The sequence below is a fragment of the Chrysemys picta genome, chromosome 22, assembly GCF_011386835.1.
Source record: "Chrysemys picta bellii isolate R12L10 chromosome 22, ASM1138683v2, whole genome shotgun sequence".
Lineage (NCBI taxonomy): Eukaryota > Metazoa > Chordata > Testudines > Emydidae > Chrysemys > Chrysemys picta.
The window spans coordinates 12826011-12849797 of NC_088812.1; the positions used below are offsets into that span (position 1 = coordinate 12826011).

General features: G+C 61.6%; 1 protein-coding gene across 1 annotated transcript; it reads right to left on the minus strand.

Annotated features, from left to right (window-relative positions):
- Positions 1-753: 753 nt before the first annotated feature.
- Positions 754-23424, minus strand: SMARCC2 (SWI/SNF related, matrix associated, actin dependent regulator of chromatin subfamily c member 2). The gene is given in 30 exon segments (XM_065575891.1): positions 754-1277; positions 1600-2031; positions 4269-4629; positions 5318-5452; positions 6832-6992; positions 7366-7495; positions 7752-7816; positions 8765-8926; positions 9294-9552; positions 9647-9709; positions 9807-9926; positions 10421-10513; positions 10868-11021; positions 11286-11399; positions 12084-12155; positions 12277-12407; positions 12889-12926; positions 13262-13321; positions 13718-13842; positions 14078-14193; positions 16317-16448; positions 16766-16841; positions 17182-17251; positions 18095-18164; positions 18324-18416; positions 18516-18597; positions 19269-19354; positions 19679-19798; positions 23298-23354; positions 23356-23424. Coding segments are annotated over 30 exon segments (3702 nt in total). The 5' UTR covers positions 23410-23424; the 3' UTR covers positions 754-1206.
- Between the last annotated feature and the right edge of the window lie 363 nt (positions 23425-23787).

Genomic DNA, 23787 nt, shown 5'->3' on the forward strand with positions numbered 1-23787 from the left:
ACTTCAGAAACAGACTTCAGAGAGAAACTGCAGAGCTACAATTCATTTGCAAATTTAACACCATCCATTCGGGCTTGAATAAGGACGGGGAGTGGCTGGCTCACTACAAGGGCAACTCACCCTCTCCTGGAATTGACACCTCCTCATCAGTTATTGGCAGTGGACCACATCCACCCTGACTGAATTGGCCTTGTCGACACTGGTTCTCCACTTGTAAGGTAACTCCCCTCTCTTCATGTGCCAGTATATTTATACCTGTATCTGTAATTTTCACTTCATGCATCTGAAGAAGTGGGTTTTTTTACCCACGAAAGCTTATTCCCAAATAAATCTGTTAGTCTTTAAGATGCCACCGGACTCCTCGTTGTCTCTGTCAGCTCAGTGGCAGATGGCAGACCTCTCCCAGTCCTCCCGATTGTTACGCTGGTTTAGGTCACCGAGACACCTCGAGTCCATAGAACTAGGATCCCCTGGGATAAAAGGTTCAGGAAGAATTATCAACAAAGAAGTCACCACGGTAGGAAGGTCACTGAGCACAACTGGGTCCCATGACCTCCAACTCCAGGGGCACTGTCCCCTGCAGTCACGTTTGCTTTGGGAAAGGGGGTGGGAGCCTGGAGGCTGAATCCTGCTTTCCGCACGCCCAACAAACGGGGACACCATGAGCCACATGCCCCAAAGGGACACTGCAGGGAGGGGACAGCGGACTCCATCCCTCCCTCCCCGTCCCGGGCAGACAGATCCCCCACACGGTGCCGCTTCTTCCCACCCCGGGGAACTTGGAATTTTTATTTTATTTTTATTATTAAAAAAAAAAAGAGAGAGAGAGAGAGAGAGAAGACACGAGAGCTTTAAATGCCCAGGAACCAGGTAAATTCAGAGCCTTCTATAAATAGCCGTCACCTCCGCCCCAACAGGCCCCACAGCGCTGTCAGAGGTGGTTCTCAGCGCCTTTAAATAAAAGTCTCGGGACGATCGGATACAAAAAAAGCCCGGGGGTGGCAGCGAGGGGGCAGGACAGACAGACACAGCGGGACTGAGGGCTGAACACGTCGATTCCTTTTTAACCCCGTGATCAACGTGTTTTTTGAAACCAACGAAATCTCCACCCCCCTCCCGCATCCCAACCAATCCCAGGCAGGTTTTACAGGTTGCGAAGGTTTTTGTCCTGTCGGGTGGCATCTCCGGGCGGTGGGCGGAGCAGCCTCACTGCGTGGGCGGGACCGGGGTGGCTGTGCTGGGTGCGATGGGGTCCGTCTGCAGAGGGGGGCCCTGGTCTGCGGGAGAGAATTGACAGGTTGCAGCACCCCAACTCTGGATAGCAGAAGGGCAGGGGGGGGGCGCAGCGGCCCTCCAGCCTGCACCCGGCGCACGTCACAAGGAGGGGATGGAGGTGAATAGAGAGGGATCCTCACCTCCCTCGCCAGCCAGCAGAACAGGTAGGGGCAGGCGGGCACAGAACTGGGCAGTGGCTTCCCCGCCCACAGCGCCCCCCGACCCTGCCCTGCAGAGGGAGCCACCGAAGGGCCAAGGCCCGAGCCCAGCCGGGGGCAGACAGCGGCATCTACGAGGCCCCCCTGCCCTGCTGCGGAATCTCACCTGGTACCAGGGCGGCGTTTGGAAGGAGACTGCCCTGCATGGCTGCCACAATGGCCGGGCTTTGGGCCGCGGCCGAGGCCAGTCCCGAGACAGGAGGCAAGGCGGGCGCGGCGAGCGGCGGTCCGTTGGTCGTCAGCATGCTAGGGTGCATCGCGCTAGACACGGTGACGGGCAGGTTAGGTGGGGCCAGGGCGCCCCCGGCCAGCATGCCGCACGGGAGGTTACCATGCATTGGATGAGCGGGCGTGTTAGCGGGGAGGTTAATACTGATGGAGTCTGCTACGTTACTAGCCATGCTAAATGGGATGGATGGAGGCATTCCGAAAGGCAGAGCCGCCGGGAGATTACCGGGCACGCCGGGGTGAGAGCTCACTCCAACCGTCCCGGGGAGCATCTGAGAGGAGGGCTGCTGGCCGGGGAACGGAGGCTGGGCTGGAGAAAGAGAGAAACCAGCGACAGGGTTACACGTGGCAGCGCAGTCCTGGCCCTTTACAATCCTCCTCTGTGGCTGGCCCCGGCCCCGCGAGGCAGACTCATCGTCAATCCCTCTTGCTGGGAGGCGGGCCGGGCGGGCGGGCGGCTTAGGGGCAGCAGGGAGTGTCTGCCATCTCCTGGCACCCCCAAGCCTCAGGGGTAACATCCTGTACCCACGTAGGCACCACTGCTCTATGGTTGGGATATAGGGGTTCTCAAACTTCACTGCACCGCCACCCCCTTCTGACAACAAACATTACTGCATGACCCCAGGACGGGGGACCAAAGCCTCGGGGCGGGGGGGTGCAAAGCCTGAGCCCAACCACCTCGGCCGGGGGGGAGGGGGAGGGGGGAACCACCTCCAAAGCCCAAGGGCTTCAGCCCCAGGCAGGGGGCCTGTAATCTGAGTCCCGATACCAGGGCTTCAGCATGTCAAAATCAGCCCTGGCGACCCCATTAAAACAGGGTCCCGCCCCCCAGTTTGAGAACCACGGTGATATTTCATACAAAGGATGCCTTGTAAGATATCCCATGAAAAAACAGGACTTGCTGAATCTCCTTGTTCCGTCGGAGGAAGAACATCCCCATTGCACAGGGAGTTATGAGATTTTGCTCCCTGGTTGTTGCTGTGGGTCTGGGAGACGCCCACAGCTGGTTCCCCAGTGGCAACAAGGCAGGTGGCCCACACCCAGATGGGTGTTAAGTGACCATCAGCAGCCACTGATGAGCAAGGGATTGGAAACAGATTTACAAATTTAACAGGGCGGATAAAAATCAATGATTAAAAAAAAAAATCAGATTTTTTTATTTAAATTGGATTTTGTTGATAAATTGCTTTTTGAGGGAAAAACCTGTCTAAAGATAGTTTTAATTAGGATACATTCTAGCTCAAAGATAGCGCATCATGGAATAGGGATTCTAAATTCTAATTCTATAGTATGAGACAATATATTCATATAATGAATAAGAAAAGTTTTGTAAATGAGTCCCAACAGTTCATGGATTAGGGACCCTATTTTACGGGGCTCCAGGGGCTTCTGTATAGATTGAGGTTAATCTTTCGATCTACCCAATGGGACTCAGGGCTCAGTCTAGAAGATACCATCAGAGATGCTTAGTTTTGCAGTTCTCAAACTGTGGATTTATGTCTCCAGAGGCAACATGCTTGTCAGCAAAAATGTTTTTAAATAAATAATATATAGAGGTGAGAAATGACAGACCTCAGCTCTATTGTCCCTCTGCATATTTGTGTACACAGAGTCAATCCCTTACCTCTCTAAAAGTGCAAAGTTTCAAAAAAGTTCAATGACTAGAAGATTGTTGGGGGCGGAATAGATCTGGACAAGGAGAAGAAGTCTGGAGATAAATGTGAGAAGCGAGGGACATATGCTTGTTTTGTTAAAATATTATATGTTTGCTGTTGAAGAAAAAAAAATCCAGAATACTTAACGTTGTTGTTTTAATTAAATAAAACAATTTCAATATCTGTCTGGTGATGTTCTCCTAATCCAGCATGGCAAGAAAACCATCCAATTATTAATGATTAACCTGGTGAATTGGAGATCGTTCACCTCCCAGTGACTTCATAAATATCTGCTTCAATTACCTTTGGTAAATGAAATAACCAAACAATCATTCATTTCCTGATACAGCTGTAAAACTAACCTGAAAAGTTTTCAAAATAAATCACTGTTTAAAAATGGATAGCGTGCACCTTCTAAAAATGAAAGCTACGTCTAGCTCTGAGTTGCGAAGAATATGTATTAAGGTTATAACAACCAGCAAGAATGCACTTTTATGTAGAAAACCCTGATTAAATCGAGTCTTCCTGACTAGTGATTTAAATCAGGATTTAAATCACTAATTTGGTTTAAATCAAATCCACCCTGCAATTTAACAAGAGACAACTGCTCAAGCGCCACACAACAGGGACCGTGCCATTATCTGCTGCAGCCAGGCACCTCATGACACCTGATGCTTGACTCCGTTTCCGAGCCAGTATCTTCCCAGCATGTGAACGGAGTGTATAAAAGAAGGGACCGTGGCATTGTGAGTTCACCTCCCTCCTCCCCCCCTACGCTGAAGGCAACGAGAACGGATGAGAGGGACCCTGAGTCAGACAGTCAAAGGGGACACGGTGGTCCCACAGGCCAGCTTGTACCCCGGTTTCTGGATGGCTGGCGGGAGGCACTTACCGTGAGGGCCGGCAGGGGTCTGTCCCTGCTGAGCTGGTACTGTGTGCGGAGCCCCCGGCGCGGCCGGCACCGCCTGGCCGATCTGTTCCGTTTGAGCCAGGCTGGGCTGGGGCACCAGGCTGGCTGCGGTCGGTGCCCCTGGGGCCTGGGCCATGGGCATGGAGTGGGCGGCTGGCGCTAAGGGAGCCCCGGAGGACGGGATGGGCTGGGAGCCGGGCGGGAGGGGCGGAGGCGGCTGCTGCTGCTGCTGCTGGTGCATCTGCTGGAAGTGCTGCTGCCGGGCGCGCATCTCGGCGTATTTGAGCTGCTCCATGTGGAAGGCCTGTCGGTCTGCCAGGAGCTGCTGCCTCTGGTACTCCAGCTGCAGAGAGGGCACCCGCCGGTCACTCGGGCCAAGCTCGTGTGGCACTGCCCCTAGACAGCCTCCCCGGCTACCCCCCTTGGCTGCATGCCCTGTATGGGTCCTTCTGTCATCGGGACCTCCCCCTTTACTCCGCCCAATCCAGGATCCAGGCTCTCCCCAGCCCCCCACTTCCATGATCACCAGCCCCAGACTGGATCAGGCTGGCCGAGGCCTACACCCCAGACTCCGGAGTCACTTTGGCCATCACTAGGGCATAGGCAGAGGCTTGTACTGCAGTTGACAGGGTCAGATCCCTTCCCCAAGCCCCATCTGCTAGGACCTCCACTAAAAGTCCCTTCAACACGGATTCCTTCTTCACTTCCTAACCTGCAGTCTCATGCCACGCTGATGTGTGATTGGTTAAACAGCTGTCATGCCCCACCCCAGAGGTGGCTGCATCTCAGCAGTGGGTGAGTGATCCTACACAAACAGTTATGCCCACCCCAGAGGTGGCTGCATCTCAGCAGTGGGTGAGTGATCCTACACAAACAGCTATGCCCACCCCAGAGGTGGCTGCATCTCAGCAGTGGGTGAGTGATCCTACACAAACAGCTATGCCCCACCCCAGAGGTGGCTGCCTCTCAGCGCTAGGTGAAGCTAGTTCTGTGTGGGGTGGAGGGAGAAGCGATCCCAGGGTCGCACTCACTGCCTCGCGCTCCCGGTCCATGATGGTCTCCAGCTCCTCAAAGTGTCGCAGCTTGATCTCCAGCTTCTTCATCTGGGTCTCCACCAGCAGGGCCACCAGGGACTTGATCTTGCGCTCCTCCACTGCGGCCAGGTGCTGCACGGGGCGGAGCAGGGGAAGGACGGGGCGGGTTAGGGCTCTGGCACCACACAGCTCAGAACCTCCACTAGGGCAGCAGAGGAACGACCATGGGGCATTTCCAAGCCAGGGACAGGAAGGGAGGAAGCCACCGTGGCGGGGGGAGCCTGGGTGCTTTCCTGGTGCTCATTCGCCCCCCAGGATTCAAAGGGGGAGCAACTGGTTAAAGCGGGGGGGCTGGGAGCCAGGACTCCTGGGTTCTCTCCCTGGCTCTGGGAGGGGAGTGGGGGCTGGTGGGTTAGAGCAGGGGGGGCTGGGAGCCAGGACTCCTGGGTTCTCTCCTGGCTCTGGGAGGGGAGTGGGGGCTGGTGGGTTAGAGCAGGGGGGGCTGGGAGCCAGGACTCCTGGGTTCTCTCCTGGCTCTGGGAGGGGAGTGGGGGCTGGTGGGTTAGAGCAGGGGGGGCTGGGAGCCAGGACTCCTGGGTTCTCTCCCGGCTCTGGGAGGGGAGTGGGGGCTGGTGGGTTAGAGCAGGGGGCTGGGAGCCAGGACTCCTGGGTTCCCTCCCGGCTCTGGGAGGGGAGTGGGGGCTGGTGGGTTAGAGCAGGGGGGGCTGGGAGCCAGGACTCCTGGGTTCCCTCCCGGCTCTGGGAGGGGAGTGGGACCTGGTGGGTTAGAGCAGGGGAGGCTGGGAGCCAGGAATCCTGGGGGTTCTCTCCTGGCTCTGGGAGGGGAGTGGGGGCTGGTGGGTTAGAGCAGGGGGGGCTGGGAGCCAGGACTCCTGGGTTCTCTCCCGGCTCTGGGAGGGGAGTGGGGGCTGGTGGGTTAGAGCAGGGGGGGCTGGGAGCCAGGACTCCTGGGTTCCCTCCCGGCTCTGGGAGGGGAGTGGGACCTGGTGGGTTAGAGCAGGGGAGGCTGGGAGCCAGGAATCCTGGGGGTTCTCTCCTGGCTCTGGGAGGGGAGTGGGGGCTGGTGGGTTAGAGCAGGGGGGGCTGGGAGCCAGGACTCCTGGGTTCTCTCCCGGCTCTGGGAGGGGAGTGGGACCTGGTGGGTTAGAGCAGGGGAGGCTGGGAGCCAGGACTCCTGGGTTCTCTCCCTGGCTCTGGGAGGGGAGTGGGGCCTGGTGGGTTAGAGCAGGGGAGGCTGGGAGCCAGGACTCCTGGGTTCTCTCCCGGCTCTGGGAGGGGAGTGGGGCCTGGTGGGTTAGAGCAGGGGGGGCTGGGAGCCAGGACTCCTGGGTTCTCTCCCGGCTCTGGGAGGGGAGTGGGGGCTGGTGGTTATAGAAATGGGGTCCCGCTCAGCCGAGGTAGTTCCCGTCTCCAAGCCAATCCCTCCAGCTCAGCCCTGGCCATGGGGCGCTGGGATCAGAGCAGGGGCTTGGCTGCTCCAGGCCCCTCACCTTGGCCTTCACGGCAGCAGCAGCCAAGGCAGCGGCGGCCGCGGTGGACAGGTTCCCTTCACCAATGTCTCGCTCCACCTTGGTCTTCCTCTCACCTTCTGCCTCGGCCAGGTCCTTGGGCACCTCCTCCTGGCCGTCCTTCGGCTCCTTCTCCTTCTCGGCTGGAGGCCAGGGGAGAGAGACGGGTGGGGAATGAGGGCTGGGTGCTGCTGCCATTGCCCCCCCGGGCGAATGGGGCTGGGCCCGCTGGGGGGCGGGGAAGGGAAAAGTAGGTTTGGCCCTGGGGAAAATCAGGGAAGGGGCTGGCACCGCTGAGATGGGGGGAGGAAAGGGGGAAAACCCGCCTCACTGCCACAGCGGCCACATGCGAACTCCCCTCCCCCCGCTCTGCCAGTGCCCCTCAATCCCGACTCGCAGCCCCCTCCCCCGGTCCTCCAGCACTGGCCTCTCCTGAGCTGAGGCTGCTGGCTCGGCAGAACCCCCCCCGGCGCTGGCGCGTTCGCCTCCTGCTCTCCCCGGCCGTGCGGCGCTCACCCATGCTGTCACCGTCACCCTTCTCCGACTCCTTCTCGCTGTCCCCCTCTTTGCCTTTCTCCTCCTCTTTCTTGGGTGCTTCGCCCAGCTTCTCCTTCGCTTCCTCCTCCGCGCCTCCTTCCCGGGGCTCCTGGGAAAAAGAGTCCTCCGATCTGCCCCGCTGGAACGAGAGCTCCCCCCTGCCCCAGCCCTCCTGGGTGCAGCCGCCCCCCGGCCAGACAGGACCAGCCCTGTACGGAGAGGCCACTGGGAATGAAGGGGGGGGGGGATCTGTTCCCCCGGTGGTTCACTCTGCCCCGTCCCACACTCCCCCCAGCTCCACGCCCCCCAGGGCTCCCCCCAAAGGTGCAGGATGGGGTCATGCTTCTCCTCCCCTCCCTCTGTACCTTCAGCTCCTTCTTCTCGTCCGCCGGCTGAGGGTCGACCCGCGTCTCGTCAGCGCCGCTCTCCTCTGGGGTGTGGGGGGCGGACAGAGACAGCCAGGTCAGAGCGTGAACGCAGGGCTCCCCCCACCCCCCAGGAATGACAGTCACAACAATGGAGGGGGGAGGATGCGCTAAAGGGCACGGGGCCGCCGGGGGTGCTGGCGCACAGCTCCAGGCTGCATGGACTGAGACCCAGCCAACTCATTTCACAGAGGCTGCCCCGCACCCCACAGCAGCAAGTCTCAGCTGGGCTCACGCCGGGGCTAAAACCAGCAGCGCAGACTCCACTCGGGCTCCCCAAACCCAGCGAGGGGACGGGGCTCACAGACCAAGCTCCGGCCCGTGTGGGAACGTCGCCACTGCTGCTTGGAGCCCCGGAGCGCAAGCTGGAGTCAGGCGACTTGCTGACACAGACAGGGATGCTTCCAGCCACTCCCCCTCCTGGGCCAAGCTCACTGAGAGGGAAAAGGCCCCGTGCCAGCCAGTCCCCCATCCCGGGGGCAGATTGGAGCTGGCGCCCCCTAGAGGGGAAAGGCCCCATGTCCCCATCCCCCGTGCCAGCCAGTCCCCCGTCCCGGGGGCAGATTGGAGCTAGCGCCCCCTAGAGGGGAAAGGCCCCATGTCTCCATCCCCCGTGCCAGCCAGTCCCCCATCCCGGGGGCAGATTGGAGCTGGCGCCCCCTAAGGGGGAAAAGCCCCATGGCCGGATCCTGACCCCGCCACTGGGTCCCGCTGGGGTTCTCGCGTGCACATGGGAGGGAGGCGGTGGTGACGACGGGGTCCCTTACCCTGAGCCAGCCGATTGAGGGTGAGCTCCAGACCGGAGGCCAGGCCCGCTCTGGTCTCCTGTGGCTCCTCCCCTCTTCGCTCATTACCCTTCCTACTCGCCGCGCCCGGAGCAGCGTCCGACGGAGGCGAGATGGCGGGCGCCTCACGGGCCAAGGCGCGGAAGGAGCCTCGCTCGCCCCCCTCACCTATTCTCTCCGGCTCGTCGGACGTGGTCCCCGCGATCCCGCTGCTCTCCAGCCCGAAGGCCGGGTCGGCCTTGCCCGTAACCTTGGCCGCCTCCTCCACCTTGCGGACGTGAGCTTCCACAAGCGCCGTGGGCACCTCCTCCTTCATCTTGGAGAACTCCTCTGCCGAGCACAGCCCCGGGTCAGATCACTGGAGCGGGATGGGCACTGGGGTCCGGGGAGGGGACGGGCAAAGGAGGATGTGCCCTGCCCGGTGGGCCGGGTGCCAGGATAATGGACTGGACATTCCCCCTGGCCCACCAGTTTCTCCTTGGGACTGGGACAGCGTCTGCAGCACCGCCAGGAGCAGGAGACTGGGAAACTTGGGGGCAGGGCACAGCTCTGCTGGGCGCAGGCTGGTAAGCCCGCCAGGCCTGGGTCCGAGAGGGTGGCTCCAAGACTCTCACGTGATCAGACTGCCCGGGACTGGGTCATGCCGCCTGGCTAAGCGGGCTGGGCACTGGGGTTCTGAGCGGGGACGGGGCGTTACCGAGAGCAGACTTGGCTGCCGCGGAGGCCACGCGGGGGTCCACGACGGATGCCAGGAAGGCCACGGTGCTCATGACAGGGTTGCCCGACTGGCTGAAGGGGATGGGCTGGTAGGCCAGGGGCCCAAGCGACGCCTCCGAGTCCTCCAGGTAGGGGTCCTCGATGGGCAGGCGCAGGAAGTGGAGGATACACTCGTCCTGCGTGCGGCTGCCCACGTGCTCCGACACCTTGTTCCAGTCGTCCTTGTACATCTCCAGGGCCTGCGGGGGGAGGGGGAGACAGGGAGCCAGAGGGGTGGCTGGGCTGGCGCCAGCCCAGCACTGTGGGGACCCCGCGAGAGCCCTCCCCTCTCACCTCCAGCAGCAGCAGCGTCTCCTGCTCCGTCCACTCTCGAGTGGCGCTGGCGGCAGCTTTGCTCTGCGGGGAGAGGAGATGGCGGGGGTGAGAGCGGGCGACGGTAGCGCGACGCCAGGCCCCGGGGGGGGGCAGGAAGCCGCCCGCTGCCCGTGCCTACCTTGGAAGGGACGTTCTTTTTGGTGTACATGTCCGTGCGCAGGCCGAAGTTCTGCAGGTCCGTCGGCTTCTCCTTGCCCTTGTCGGGGAAGCTGAGCATCTGTTGGGAGGCCGAGGTCTGCTGCGGAGAGAGGAGGGGGCGGTGAGCCATTGCTGCCCCCCGACTCTCGCCTGGTGGCTGACTCCCGACGGCTCAGCCCATGGGCCCAGGCTCCCTGCCTCTGCCCCGTATTGCTGCTGCTCCCGGGGTCGGGGGCTCTGATCGAGGTTCCAGCTCTAGGCACTGGAAGATCTTGTCACAATCCCACCCCAGCAGCAGCCCAATGCTTTGGAGAGAGAGGCAAATATCCCCCGCCCATTTCCCCTGCTGGGCTGTCCAGGGGCAGAAATTCCTTCCTGACCCCCTGTCAGCTCAGCCCCTGAAGCCTGATGACCCCCACCCTCCCCACCACCGTTAGCCCCCTGCTGAACTCCGCAGCCTCCTGCGGCGGGGAGTTCCACAGCTCTCCAGGACACAGCGAGGAATCCACGTGCCTCCTGCCAGCTCCCCCACGGGGCCACTCGCCTTCTCCCCCCAGAGCAGGCTGCAGAGACGATTCCCGGGAGCCCACCTACCAGCTCGGGCTTCGCTTTCACCGCCTCCGGGACTAGGTCTTCGATTTCTTTGCTCTTGCGGCCGGCCTTTGCGTCGCCGTCGCTCTGGCGACCCTGAGGGGCCAGACAAGGTCGCGGTGAGCGCGCCCGCTCCCCAGCTCAGACAGGGACGGAGGGGCGAAGCGTATCCCACAGATCAACGCTCTCCTGCCCCAATGGGAGGCGCTCCCGCCCACGCGCAGAGGGGCAGGCCGGCTGCAGGCCCTGAGCAGAGCAAAGCAGCAGAACCAGACATGACGGGGTCAGCGCACGGGGCTCCCCGACCCCGGGGGGGGGGGGGGGGGGGGGCGGCGGAAGGGCAGGAAGGGATGAGCCGCCCCCCGCCAACAGGGGGAGAGATTCCAGGGGCAGGGTGCCCAGACCCCCCTGGCCGGGCTGATTTCACCCCGTTCGTTTTCTCGCCCCTACCTGGGGCGTCTTGGGCTGCAGCGGCACCAGTCCCGAGGGGGTGTCGGCCAGGACATGGAAATGCGATGTAGGGGGAGGTCCCATGGGGGTTGGCCGGCTCTCTGCGTCCACCTGGTAGTTGATCAGCCCCCACTGCTCCAGGAAGGCGTGGACCCTGCAGAGAGCAGCGGGTTAGACCCAGACCCAGACCCACGGATCAGCCCCATGGCTGCGTTGTGCTGGTGGGAAAGACGGCCGTCTCGGAAGCCCGACTTCATCCAGGCCTCTCTTCACTGTGTGGCGGGGGCTGGGCCAGGCGGTCAGCCCTGGAGACCAGAGCTCGATCCGGGGCCAGCTCGCTACCCCCACCCCCACACCTCAGCCCTGGTGCGTGCTAGTCCCCACCCCGGTCTGGCGGTCGCTCTGCTGCCCAACCCACCGCATGATGGCGCAGACGTCCCCAGCCAGGTTCCGGCGGCAGGCGGTGGAGGTCAGGTACTCCTGGGGGTTCAGCCGGTAGGTGTCGATCATGAAGTTGCGATAAGCCAGGTATCTGGGGAGAGGGGAGGGTTAGCACGATCTAACGGCATCGCTCTGCATTCAGAACCCATAGGGCTCAGTAACAGATTTCACGCTGGCGGGGAGGGGGGGGTCTCAAACTCACACGCTTGGTCAGCATCACTATCCCCCCCCACTCAACAGAGGGGGAAACTGAGGCACAAAGGCAAAGTGACTCAACCAAGGTCACTCAGTGAGTTAGTGACAAAGAATAGAACCCAGGAGTCCTGGCTCCCAGTCCTTCCCCCTGCTCTAACCACTAGACCACACTCCACCCCCGAGTAACAAACAGAACCCAGGAGTCCTGGCTCCTTAGCCCCACCCCCCACAGCTCTAACCACTAGGCCACGCTCTGCTCCAAGAGCCGGGAACAAAAGCAAGTCCCAGTTCTCTCCCCACAGCCGGCTGGTAAGTTTCACGCCAGCTGCACAGCTCAGCTGCCTGGCGAGCGCCAGCAGCTTTCACAGGGCTCGGGGGATCCCAGCCTGCAATGCTCCATCCGGTGCCAGCACACTCAGCCCCTCGCTCCCACAGCCCCAGAACTCAAACCCACCCCTGGCCTGGGGCTACTCCCCTCTTCCCGCAATAGACCATCCCTCAGCATTGCTCTCTGGCAGCGCCACGCACAAAGCACCGGCGCGGGGGAGCTAACGGATGGGGCGAGGGGGAGCAGCCTTACATTTCGGGGGTCTTGGATTTGTTCTTGCCGTTGAAGAATTCGGGCAGGGCTCTGCGCTCGATGGCGTGGACGCTGCGGGAGAAGCACAGAGCGGGGGCGTTAGAGCCGCGTGTCTCGGAACAGGGGGTGGCGGGGCCCTCCCATGCCCAGGGCATGGGGGGGCCCTGGTACCTGGTACCCCCTCCCCCGGTACCTGTTGTAGTCGAACCAGGCGGCGTAGCTGGGGATGATAATATGGTGAGTCTGCTCCGTCACATTGTCCTCGTGCAGGTCTGGGTTCTTGGCCTGCTCCCCTTTGTTCCCCGCACTGTTTTCCTCCTCATCCTGGAATCAGACAGCCGCAGGTGGGCGGGCGGAGGGTGCCCCACATGCTTGCCCCCGCCCTGCCGCCCGGGCAGCAACTCCACCAGGGCTAGCCCAGCGCGGTCCTCGGGCTCCGGGAGCGGAGCTCTCGTCTAGCAGGGCACCGGCAAAGGGACTTCGGAGACTCAGCCGAACCAGGCTCTCGCTCGGAGAGTCCCAGAGCCCTGTGGGGTGCCTTGCGACCCAGGTGCCCCAGCAGGGACCCGGAGAGCCCCCAGTGCCACCGCTGGGACACAGGCAGATCCAGCATCGTCGCCTGGGGGCGAGGGGTGTTTCGAAGGGGGAGCAGGAGGCTGTTCCCAGGACAGGGGCTGGGGTGTTTGAAAGCGGAGGAGGGGACGGGTGCTACAGCGTACGCCAGGGCCAAGCGTGGCCGGGATGGAGGAGGGCAGAAGGGGGCAGCAGAGAGGGTGAAGCTGCTGCCCCTGCCCCTCAGTCTCACCTTGCCGGCAGTCTCCATGCTCTCATCCTCCTGCTCGTCTGGAAGGGAAGGGCAGACAGAACAGCGATCAGGGGAGCCCGGGCCAAGCGGGGGAAAGAAACGTACCCACCCTGGACCACGGCCTCCCTCCTACGGCGCCCGGCTGGGGACAGACACAGCCAGGCCGCGGCATGGAGCTCATTCTGCCTGCCTCCACCGCCGGGGAAAATTAACCCCTTGGGGCAGGGAACGAGACAAGCCCGAAAGCGCCTGGGAGCGTCCTTCCGTGCTCACCGCAGGGCGTCTGCCAGGGGCTTCAGACGGAAGTGGCCCATCTCTAGCCGGGGCCCTGTCTCCTTGCTAATAAAGGTGAGGATGCTCGGGGGGTCCTTACCCAGGTCGGTCATGGTGCCCCCCTTCACGGGTGCAGACTCCGAGTCCTTCTTGGTGTTCACTGTCCCAGGGAGAAGGGGAAAAGCTTTATTGGGAGGCTCCAATCTTGGAGAGACACTCTGCCCACCCTCCCCAGCTCAGCAACTCGCCCTGGGCCCGGCCAGAAAACGCTCCTGGCTAGTCCAGCCTCAGCCTCAGCCAGCAGGGGGCACTACACAGCGTGACACAGGAGCCCTGGCTGTAGGTCCCAACTATTCCAGCCTCAGCCAGCAGGGGGCACTGTGGGGCGCGGGGTGGGAATGGGGGCTGTGTGGGGCGCTCCCATTTATTCCAGTCCCATCCTCCCCCCAAAGGGGGCACTGTAAGGGGCGAGGCAGGAGCACGTGCTATGTGGGGACGCTCCCAGCCTCTCCCCCCAGAGTCGCTGTTGGTCTCCGTGCGGGGCCGATGCCCAGACCTGTTTTGGGCAGCGTGACCTCCTCCACATTGGGGACGGGGGAGGGCTCGTCCATGTCCTTCGTCAGGTCCTCCTGTTCCTCCTCGCGGTGCCCGCGCTTGGACTTGGTGTACGGGGTCGACGGGCTGCAGGGAACGAGAAACCCAACACGCCCCGTTGCTGACGGCTGCAGCGGGCACCGGATGGCCTGCTGGGGCGCACACGCTCCAAGCTCACCAGCCCCGGGGCAGGCGCTGCCAGGGCCCCTTTGCCGGCAGGGCCAGGAGCAAGGACGGCCCCAGTTCCAGATACGAGGACACTGACCACGCACCCAGTCCCGCCCCGGCAGAATCCCCAAGGGGGGGCCAGCGCCAGCCTCACCCTTTCTTGGCGTTCTTCTTCTTGGCTTCTGGGGTCGGGGACGGCGAGGGTGAGCGCTTTCTCTTTTTGTAGTTCCCACCCTTCTTGTCGCGCCGGTCCGAGTCGGGGCTGTTCACCTGGGGAGGCAGAGAATCTCATCCGCATGCCGCTCGGGCCAGAGGGTGGCCTGACTCCAGCTACCCTTCCCCCACCCATTTATTTGCCCTGGCTTGGCTTTGCAAGGGGGGACCACACCCCAGGGCCCCCAATGGCTGACAAAGCCTAGCACGTGCAGGCAGCGGCTGCCTCCCTCCCACAGGTGGAGAAACCGAGGCACAGACTGGAGTGATTCATAGATTCCAAGGCCAGAAGGGATCACTGTGATCATCTAGTGCCTTATTTCCAGCCTGAACTGGCTACTGCCCCTTCCAGCCATCGGAACGCGTGAGCCCTCTCTCTGCTGGACCAACGAGCCCGTTATCCAACAGTTCCTCCCCACGCAGGTACGTACAGACCAGGAGCAAGTCACCTCCGAACCGTCTCTTTGCTAAGCTGAATAGATGGAGCTCCTTGGGTCTCTCACTACAAGGCAGGTTTTCTAACCCTTTAAACCATTCCCGGGGCTCTTCTCAGAGCCCTCCACAATTTTGGCAACATCCTTCTAGAATGGTGGACCCCAGAACTGGACACGGGATTCCAGCAGCGGCCACACCAGTGCCAGATACAGAGGGAAAAGAAACTCTCCGTCCCTACTCGAGATCCCATTCACGCATCCCAGGATCGCATCACCCCTTTTGGCCCCTTGACTGGGAGCTCACGTTCAGCTGATTATCCACCACGACCCCCCCACATCTCTTTTTCAGAGTCACTGGTTCCCAGGAGAGAACCCCCAGCCGGTAAGCAGGGCCAGCACTCTTTGTACAGTAACTCCTCATTTAACCTTGTCCCACTTAACGTTGTTTCAATGTTATATCCCTGCTCAATTAGGGAACATGCTCGTTTAAAGTTGTGCAATGCTCCCTTAGAACGTCGTTTGGCTGCCTGCTTGTAAGATTCTGTGGAAGAGCAGTGACTTTACGAGGGAGCATTGCACAAGTTCCGCTTCTCCGCCTCCTCCCCTCCCTCCCGGCGCTTCCCGCTTAGGACTTTCTGGGAGGGAGGGGCAGGAGCGGGGATGCGCTGCGTCTCTGCTCCTCCCCCTCCCTCCCAGAAAGTCCTAAGCACCGCCAAACAGCTGTTTAACGGCACTTAGGCCTTTGGGGGGGAGGGATGTGGCGTTCTCCGGGGAGGAGGTGGAGTGGGGGTGGGAAGAGGCGGGCCTGGAGTGGCGCGGGGACGGGAAGAGGCAGGCCTGGAGTGGCGCGGGGACAGGAAGAGGCGGGCCTGGAGCATTCCCGGCAAAATCCGAACCTGTCCTCCGGGAAAGCTGCCGCTGCTGGTGCAAAGGTGCTTCCTAGCGTCCTTGCCTGCAGCGGGCTGTGCCGGTGTGGGGTAAGCCAGGGGCACTTCCCAACCACAGACCAGTACAGTACTGTACAATATACAGTATAATGCCTTTTGTCTGCCTCAAAAACATTTCCTTGGAACCTAACCCCCTGCATTTACATTAAATCTTATGGGACAATTGGATTCATTTAACGTTGTTTAACTTAAAGTTGCATTTTTCAGGAACGGAACTACAACATTAAGTGAGGAGTTACTGTACTTACATTCAGGCCTGGTAGAGCATATACTGGGGAGATGTCCCAATCTACATACTGACTCAGTGACAGGCACAGAACCCAGGAGTCCTGACACCCAGTTGTCTACTCTTTCCAATAGAGCAGTGGTTCTCAACCAGGGTACGTGTACCCCTGGGGGTACGAGAGGTCTTCCAGGGGGGACGGCAACTCATCTAGATATTTGCCTTGTTTTACAACAGGCGACAGAAAAAGCCCTAGCGAAGTCAGAACAAGCTACAGTTCCATACAGACAACGAGTTGTTTAGACTGCTCTGTATACTGCACACTGAAATGTCAGTACAAGATTTAGATTCCAGTCGATTTATTTTAGAAGTATATGGCATTGTTCAGTAACAGTGCGGCTGACACACTTTTGTAGTTTTTGTCTGATTTTGTAAGCAAGTCGTCTTTAAGGGAGGCGAAACTGCAAGACAAATCAGACTCTGAAAGGGGGACAGTCGACTGAAAAGGTTGAGAGCCACTGCACTAGCCCCCTCTCCCCTCCCAGAGCTGGGAACAGAACCCAGCTAGGATCTTACTTCGTCAGTGAGCGTTTTGGCGGAGATTTTCTTCCTGCGGGAGACGGGGCTCTTCTCATCGGTCACCTCGTAGTCTTCCTCATTCATCCACTCGTTGAAGGTGTCCGTGTCGAGGATCCACTTGGCGTGGACCTGCAGGGGCAGAAAGGGCCTGGTTCTGGGGGGCACTGAATGGTGCCATGGGGAAGCTTGGTGGAGATCCCATGCATTCGGGGGATGGGGCGATTAAGACACCACGAATCGACTGCACATGAATTGGGGGAGTGTTAACGAGGTTCCGTCAGGAGGCCAAGGCAGAGCAACCAGCCCGAACACGCTAAGAGCACAGGTGTGTGCGGGAATCTGCTGATGTCAACAGTGAGAACTCAGAGCCCACTGGCCCCCTGAGGCCAGCCCCGAGCCAGCCCCAGCTCCGTTTACACAAGTCCCAGCCCAGGGAGCCCCGTTACCTTCCGGGGCTTCTCCGGGGTGGGCGCGTCCTCGACAGAAGCTTCGATTTCACTCGCGGGGATCCAGGTGTCGTAGCTGTGGGAGAGGAACACAGGGAGTGGGGGGGAGGCTGCGTGTCACCCCCAGCCCACGCACATCCCCTTGGCAGGCCTGGCCCAAGCGCTGGAGGGGTTCACAGGCAGCTGCCCACGCTGCCCCCCCGCACGATGGCGCAGGGCAGCTGATCAGCACCTCGGGGGGCTCCCGTGGCCGACCGCAGGGGCGAGGAAGGGGGCCACAAAAAGATTGAAGGGCTTGAAATGAACGGGCGAACCCAGTTCTGCATCCTGGGGCTGCAGCCAGGCTGACGGGGTTTCTTGAAGGTGGACCCAGCGCCTCAAGGCCTGGGGCCCGCTCCCCTTCGTCTCCCACTCACCTGTCCGGGAAGTAGCCCCAGTGCAGAAGGACCTGCTTGTCTCTCTTCATGACAGGTCGAACCCATTCTTCTATGAGAGACACAGAGGGGAGTGAGTGGCAGGGTGAGACACAGAGGGACCTCTGGGGTCCCAGGGGCAGCCCGGGGGCGCAGCTCCGGCTCCATAATCAACACCTCCTGGATGCTACCAACTCCTGTATAATCATTCTAAGACTTCAGTCTTCTCTCGTTCATCTAGACACACCTGCCCGCCAGCCCACAGCAGCCACCTTCCCCACCACCGCCAGCTCCGGACAGCGGTGCCAGGCACTCTTTAGGACAGGAAGTGAAAAGCAGGGTCCTGTAGCCAATGGAAAGTGCCGGGGCAATTCATGGAGGCAGAACTGAATCGCCCAGCCAGACCCTACACCTCAGCTCCTCAGGGACCAGGCGTGCTCAGCCCGCGTCTGTCGTCTCCTCTGGGAGATGGCGTCTCTAGCAGCACGGACCCCCTGGCACCCTGCTAGGGCACTTCGTTCAGTGCCAACACTGAGGGGAGAGAGCTGCCATTAAAGAACCATCTGCTCCCACTCACCGGATCAGCCCAGCTACTCTTCCCTTGCGAGCACAAGCTACTGGCTTCGCGGTTCACCAGCCCTTTTCCTGCAGGTCTCTAGGTCGTTCCCCGCCCCGTAGGGGCCGTTCCCCGCATGCAGCCTGGCAGTGGGTCCAACTCTGCTTTGTGCCCCAGAGTTAGGCAGCTGCCCCCTGCAGACGGAGCCCCTCCAACCCGGAACGCAGGTTCACACTCAGTTATCGGTGCTAGTCTCTGACACCCACACGGCCCGAGCCAGGCCCCAAAGAAGCCAACGGGAGCCGGATTAGACCCAGACTCCCCCAGCCTGGTCACAGAGCGCACGTGCTGCCGCCTCACCTTCCTCCAGGTTGCCGGGGACCGGGCAGACAACATGGGAGGCGTTGTTCCGATCCTCGGTGACCGTCCCCTGCAAGGAGATCAAAGGAGCGCGTCAGAGGCACGGGGAAACGGCGGAAGCTGGGCCTGGCACCCTGGAGCCGGGAGACGCCCATCCCCGGGCGGACGAGGCAGGCGCGCCCGCGACATGCCAGCTGGCATGGAACTAACCCCACAGGCTCCCACCTACCTGGTGCCGCTTGATAATGTCCTTTAGCTTGCCCAGCAGCTTGGGTTCGATCTCCTGGTGCAGAAAGATGTTAGGCCGGGCCAGGCAGTTGTTCTAGAGAAGGAAGAGGGAAGCGGAGCAGTGAGGGCCAGGCGGGGCTGGGGGACAAGGAGCAACTCGAATGGAGGGGAGGGGGGCGACCAAGCCGGTTACCTGCACCAAGGATTTCTCGATGGTCATGAACATCTCCACGTTGCGATCCATCCGCGAAGGGTTCTGGAAATCGAAACGCCGCCTTATTGGAAGAAAAGAGCGACTCTCATGAAAGCCACAGCTCACGCCTCCTGGATCAGCCACCCTTCCAACCCTGCCTTGGCCCAGAGCGACGACACCCTACCTGGATGCAACACCTGAGCCCAAGCCACGTGGCGGTGCCGTGGGAGGGCTCTTCGCTCCCTGGAAGGGGGCAGGGCACTGCCCGCTGGCTGCGGGTGCTGGACCCACAGGGGCCCTTGTCTGCGAGCACAGCCTGGCCCCTGCTTCCTGTGAGTGGGCAGTGGACTGGGTCCTATCGCACCCAGCCCACTGCTAGGGGCCGGCCAGCCAAACCGCCCCCTCCGTGGAGAATCGTTCATTCAGTCAGACGCTGGGGGGGCACCATGCATCACGGCTCGTTACTGAATCCCCTCCCCAAATCCATGCCCCCCGCCAGGATCGGCGCTGGGAGCCAAGAGCTGCATCCCCTCCCATAGACCCCGTCCAGGCTGGTTTGAACCCCAGGTTCACAAGAACAAAGTCTGGCCCCTCTACGGCCCTTGAAGGTCCACAATGCAGGTCTGCGAGCCATGGGCAGCACTGCCCCCAGCAAAGTGCATCTGCTGGTGCGCGGGGAGCCTGGGGGGAACCTGCCCGCCCCCCACCCCGAGCGAGCCGGGAGACAAGCGGGAAGGGAAGAGGACAGCTCACCATCCTTGGTCGCTCTTGAATTTATAGGCTGCAGCGAGGATGTGGCACAGGGATCCTCCTGCTTTGAAATCCAAGAAGCATTTTATCTGCAATAGAAGGACAGGGGAGGACGGGAGAGAGGCTGAGCCGATGGAGAAGATGGCGGCCGGCTGGCGAGGGGTTAAAGGGCACAGGCTGTCTCTCTTGGAGCCACAGGTGGCACTTCCGAGGCCCGCTGACAATCCAGCCCCCATCCCAGCACCTCCTGCTGGGTAACAGGAAAGGCAGCACCTCCCTGGGACCTGCCCCATCACCACCCCGTGTGGTCTCTTGCCCAGGCTGCTCCCCTCTGGGTGTGCGAGCGGACGGGTTGCTCCGTTAAGGGCCGTCCCTCTCTGCCCAGTACGGCTCGGCCGGGTCGCGGCACTCACCGGCAGCTTGGTGAGCGGGGCGTTGCTGACATGTTTGCCGAAAACCTCCTCCTGGAACTGCAGCAGCTGCACCACCAGGCTGGAAAGGGACTTGTTGGTGGGAGGCTCTGCCTGGATGTACTGTGGGAAGAGCAAGAGAGGACGGCGCGGGGCTGTAACACGCTGCGCTCGAGGGCGATTTCAACAACAGAACGGGACCCAAGAGTCCTGGCTGGCCTGGACACACAGGCTGTTCCCTTAGAAGAAGGAGGTGGGTCAGCAGCAGAGGACTTGAGCGTGAGCCCGGCAAAACTGTGCCCGGTGCTCGGGTTGTCTCTCTCCTTTCTCGCAGCTGGCAGCCTGCATTCGTATGTTATTTGCCTACAGACCCTAGAATGCCCCATCAAAATAGACAAAGGTGAGAAGGGAAACCGAAGCCCCGAGGGGGAAAGTGACTTGCCCAAGGTCCCACAGCTGGTCAGTGGCAGAGCTAGGACTAGAGGGTAGGTCTCCCGAGTCTCACCCACCAGGCACACGAGAACCGATCTCCCTCAGCCCATTAACGTGCTGGGCAGCCGCTCTCACATTGGCAATGAACAGCTCTTGGGAACACTGGCCCTGCCAGAGCGGGCCAGTCCCGCCAGTATCCCCTCTCCAGCAGCGGTCAGTACAAAGCGCTCCAGAAAACAGACGAGAGAGACTTTTTGCGGCCAGCCATGGAATACGGCCCATGGGGGACGTTTTCTCCCAGCCCCTGCCAGTCCAAGGCTGGTTATCCTTGAAGTAGGAAGGTTTGTGGCCCCTTTTGTCCTACTAATAGAGCTGTGGACACGCTCAATAGCCAGAGAAACAGGACAAGCTTTTGGCCTCCACGAGACCTTGTGGCGTGGAGTTCCCCAGGCTAATCCTGCCTTGCGAGCCAAAATATTTCCTTCCATCGCTTTCAAATGCGTTGCTTTTGTTTCACTGGATGAGTCCCCCTCCCCCTGCTCTTGTCCAAACACGAGAGGGAGGCATCCACTCGACCTTGTCTAGCCCATTCGTCACGTCATTCGTCTACCACATCCCGGCACAAGGACGAACCGCTCCATTCTTTCCGCTCTCTCACGGCCTGTGCTCTGCCTAGGTTTACAGGTACCAGATGCGCTGGGTTTTGCAGGGCTGCCAACATCTCAGTTTGGCACCTAAATACCCTTGAGGACCTGGGCCGTAATCCCTATATTGGACTGGTCTACCATCCTTCTAGTCCTGTATCCTATCTCAAGCCCTGACCAGCAGCAGCTTCCTTTGATTCAGTTTGGACAAACACAAGGCCCTAGGGAGAAGAGGTGTGTCCTATGAAACCCTCACCGCTGGTCCCCGGGCCCCCCAGCACAGCCCCAGCAGGTGGGGAGAACCTGAGGGGGGCGCTCGCTGTGATCTGTCCTCTCCTCGGAGGTGACTTTTGTTAGCCTGTGCACATTTCTGTTTTTAACACAGGCAGCAGTGGGTGCATAGTCCCCGTGTCTGTACGGGAACCCAGACTCCCAAGAAAGAAACAAGCCGATCATATTGGCCCTTCCATCTTCAAAGCACTCTGCAAAGGTTCGTTCCCTGACGACGACACAGGACAGAGGACAGGAATTGGCTTCTGCCCCTGGCCTGAGGAATGGCCTTTTCTTCACCTTTCCCTGGGCCTCTTTCTCCTCCCACTCTGCCTGTGACGACTGTAAGCTCCTCGGGACAGCGACGGTCTCTCACCACGTGTCTGTCCCCCAGCCCGACGGTGCCCTGATGTCGTTTGAGTTCCCACAGCAATAATCCAGACCAATACACTGCGTTTGTCTCAAACTCTGGGGTGACCCAAAGCCCCCATGGGGCGGTAGCGATTGGGACAAGCCCGAGGAGACGGGCATTCACCCAAATGGCATCCTCCACAAGCCAGGAGAGGAGAGACGCTATCATGCAGCCATATTCATCGCAGCTCAGAGGACGGAGCTTTTAGCGGAAGGTAGCTAGGGAGGGGAGCAGCGAAGGACATAGGAACGGCCAGACCAATGGTCTACCCAGCCCAGTCTCCTCTCTTTGACAGCGGCCGGTGCCAGGTGCTTGAGGGAATGAATAGAACAGGGCAATTAGCCAGTGATCCTGTCGGCCTGTGGGGGTGGGAAAAGGCAAATTCCCAGGGAGCGGGTGAGGGTCAGGTCACAGCCTGTCACTCCAGACCCAGGAGCTGTCTGGTGACTCAGCCACTGGCTACACTCAGAAGGTCAAAGGTAACAGCCTGGGAACCACAGCCCCATGCTCTTTGCGTGACAGCGGGGGGACGGGACACAGGTGGGGCCGGCAGGACCCAGCCCACGGGCCCTACGCTGAGACAGCAGGGCAGGTGGCTGATGTATCATAACACGAACGCTGCCCCTACAAAGAGAAGGCTCCTCGCAGCTCCTGGGCAGAGGATCTGGTGGTTTCATCAGGGAAGAGCCATCCCAAGCCATAGGGGGCCTGTTCTCTCGGTAACTTTCGCTCCATTTTCGGGAGACAGGCTGGCCTTTGTCTTGGGTGAAAGATGGGGACGGATCCGAGGGGAGACGGGACGTCATCAGCTGCTGGGCAGGGTCCCCCGTCGGAGGGAAGGGACAAGGTTGACAGCCAGAGTGAATGAAAGAGCATCTATTGTGCCCCTAAGAGCAGGGGACGGGGCAGGAGGTTTAGGGGGACCCGGAGCCCCTTCCCAGGACAGCTGCGGTTGGGTGGGGAACAAACCCCCTTCAGGCAGAGAATGGGCTGTGTGCAAAGCAGATCGGCCCCCAAGCGCTTACAAGGCCTTTGCTGAGCTGGGGGGTGGGGTGGGGAGTGGAGGGGGATTAAAATGAGAAGCTGGGATGGGGGTAGGTGGTGGGGGTGGGGGGACTGGAAGGGAATTAAGGGTGATGGAGGAAGGAGGGGGAGGGGTCAGTGGGGCTGAAGGGGGTGAACGAGGGGGAGGCAGGGCCAGGAAGGGGGGACCCAAGCCCTGGGAAGGGGGCTGCAATGGATGAGAGGGGAAGGGACCGAATGGGGGAACAGAGGGGGCAGGAAGGGGTGACTGGAGCCTTGGAGATTATCGGGGCCCAGGAGGGATTCCATGGGATCTGGGGGGCTGACAGCTGTCAGTAGGGAGGACAGGTGTCGGTGGGGTCCAGGGGTCGGCGAGAGGTGGGCACTGAGTGGGGTTCAGTGGGGGGCTGACAGCTGTCAGTGGGATTGGGGGGGGTCAGTGGGGGATGGGGAGGGGGGAGCTGAGGGGGTGCAGGGGCCAAGGACTGGGCCAGGGGGTGCCAGTGGGGCTGTGGGCGGAGAGGGGGCGGCTTTGAGGGGAATGTCAGTGGGGGCTGGGGGGCTATGGGAGGGGGCTGTCAGGGGGGCAGTGGGCGGGGCCCCAGGGGATGCGGGGGGGGAGATGGGGGCGGGGTTGGGTGTCAATGGCGGGGGGGGGGGGGCGAGCCGAGCCGGGGGGGGCCGGGGATGGGAGGGCGCGGGGGAGACCCGGCGGGGGGAGCCGAGCCGGGGATGTGGGGCCGGGGGCGCGGGGGCAGGGGCCGGGAATGGGGGGGCCGGCGGCGGGCGGGGGGGGGGGCCGAGCCGGGGCCTGGCCGGGGGGGTCCGGGGGGGCCGGTACCTTCTTGTAGTTCTTGCCCAGCCAGAGCCGCGCGCTGTCGAACTGGCTGACGGTGTCCCGCGGCCTCGTAGTACTTGACGTTGGGGCCGCCGTCCTTCTTCCGCACCGCCATCTTCCCGCGCGCCGCGCCCCCTGCCGGCCGCCGGGCGCCATCTTCCCGCGCGCCGCGCCCCCTGCCGGCCGCCGGGCGCCATCTTCCCGCGCGCCGCGCCCCCTGCCGGCCGCCGGGCGCCATCTTCCCGCGCGCCGCGCCCCCTGCCGGCCGCCGGGCGCCATCTTCCCGCGCGCCGCGCCCCCTGCCGGCCGCCGGGCGCCATCTTCCCGCGCGCCGCGCCCCCCTGCCGGCCGCCGGGCGCCATCTTCCCGCGCGCCGCGCCCCCTGCCGGCCGCCGCCCGCCATCTTCCCGCGCGCCGCGCCCCCCTGCCGGCCGCCGCCCGCCATCTTCCCGCGCGCCGCGCCCCCCTGCCGGCCGCCGCCCGCCATCTTCCC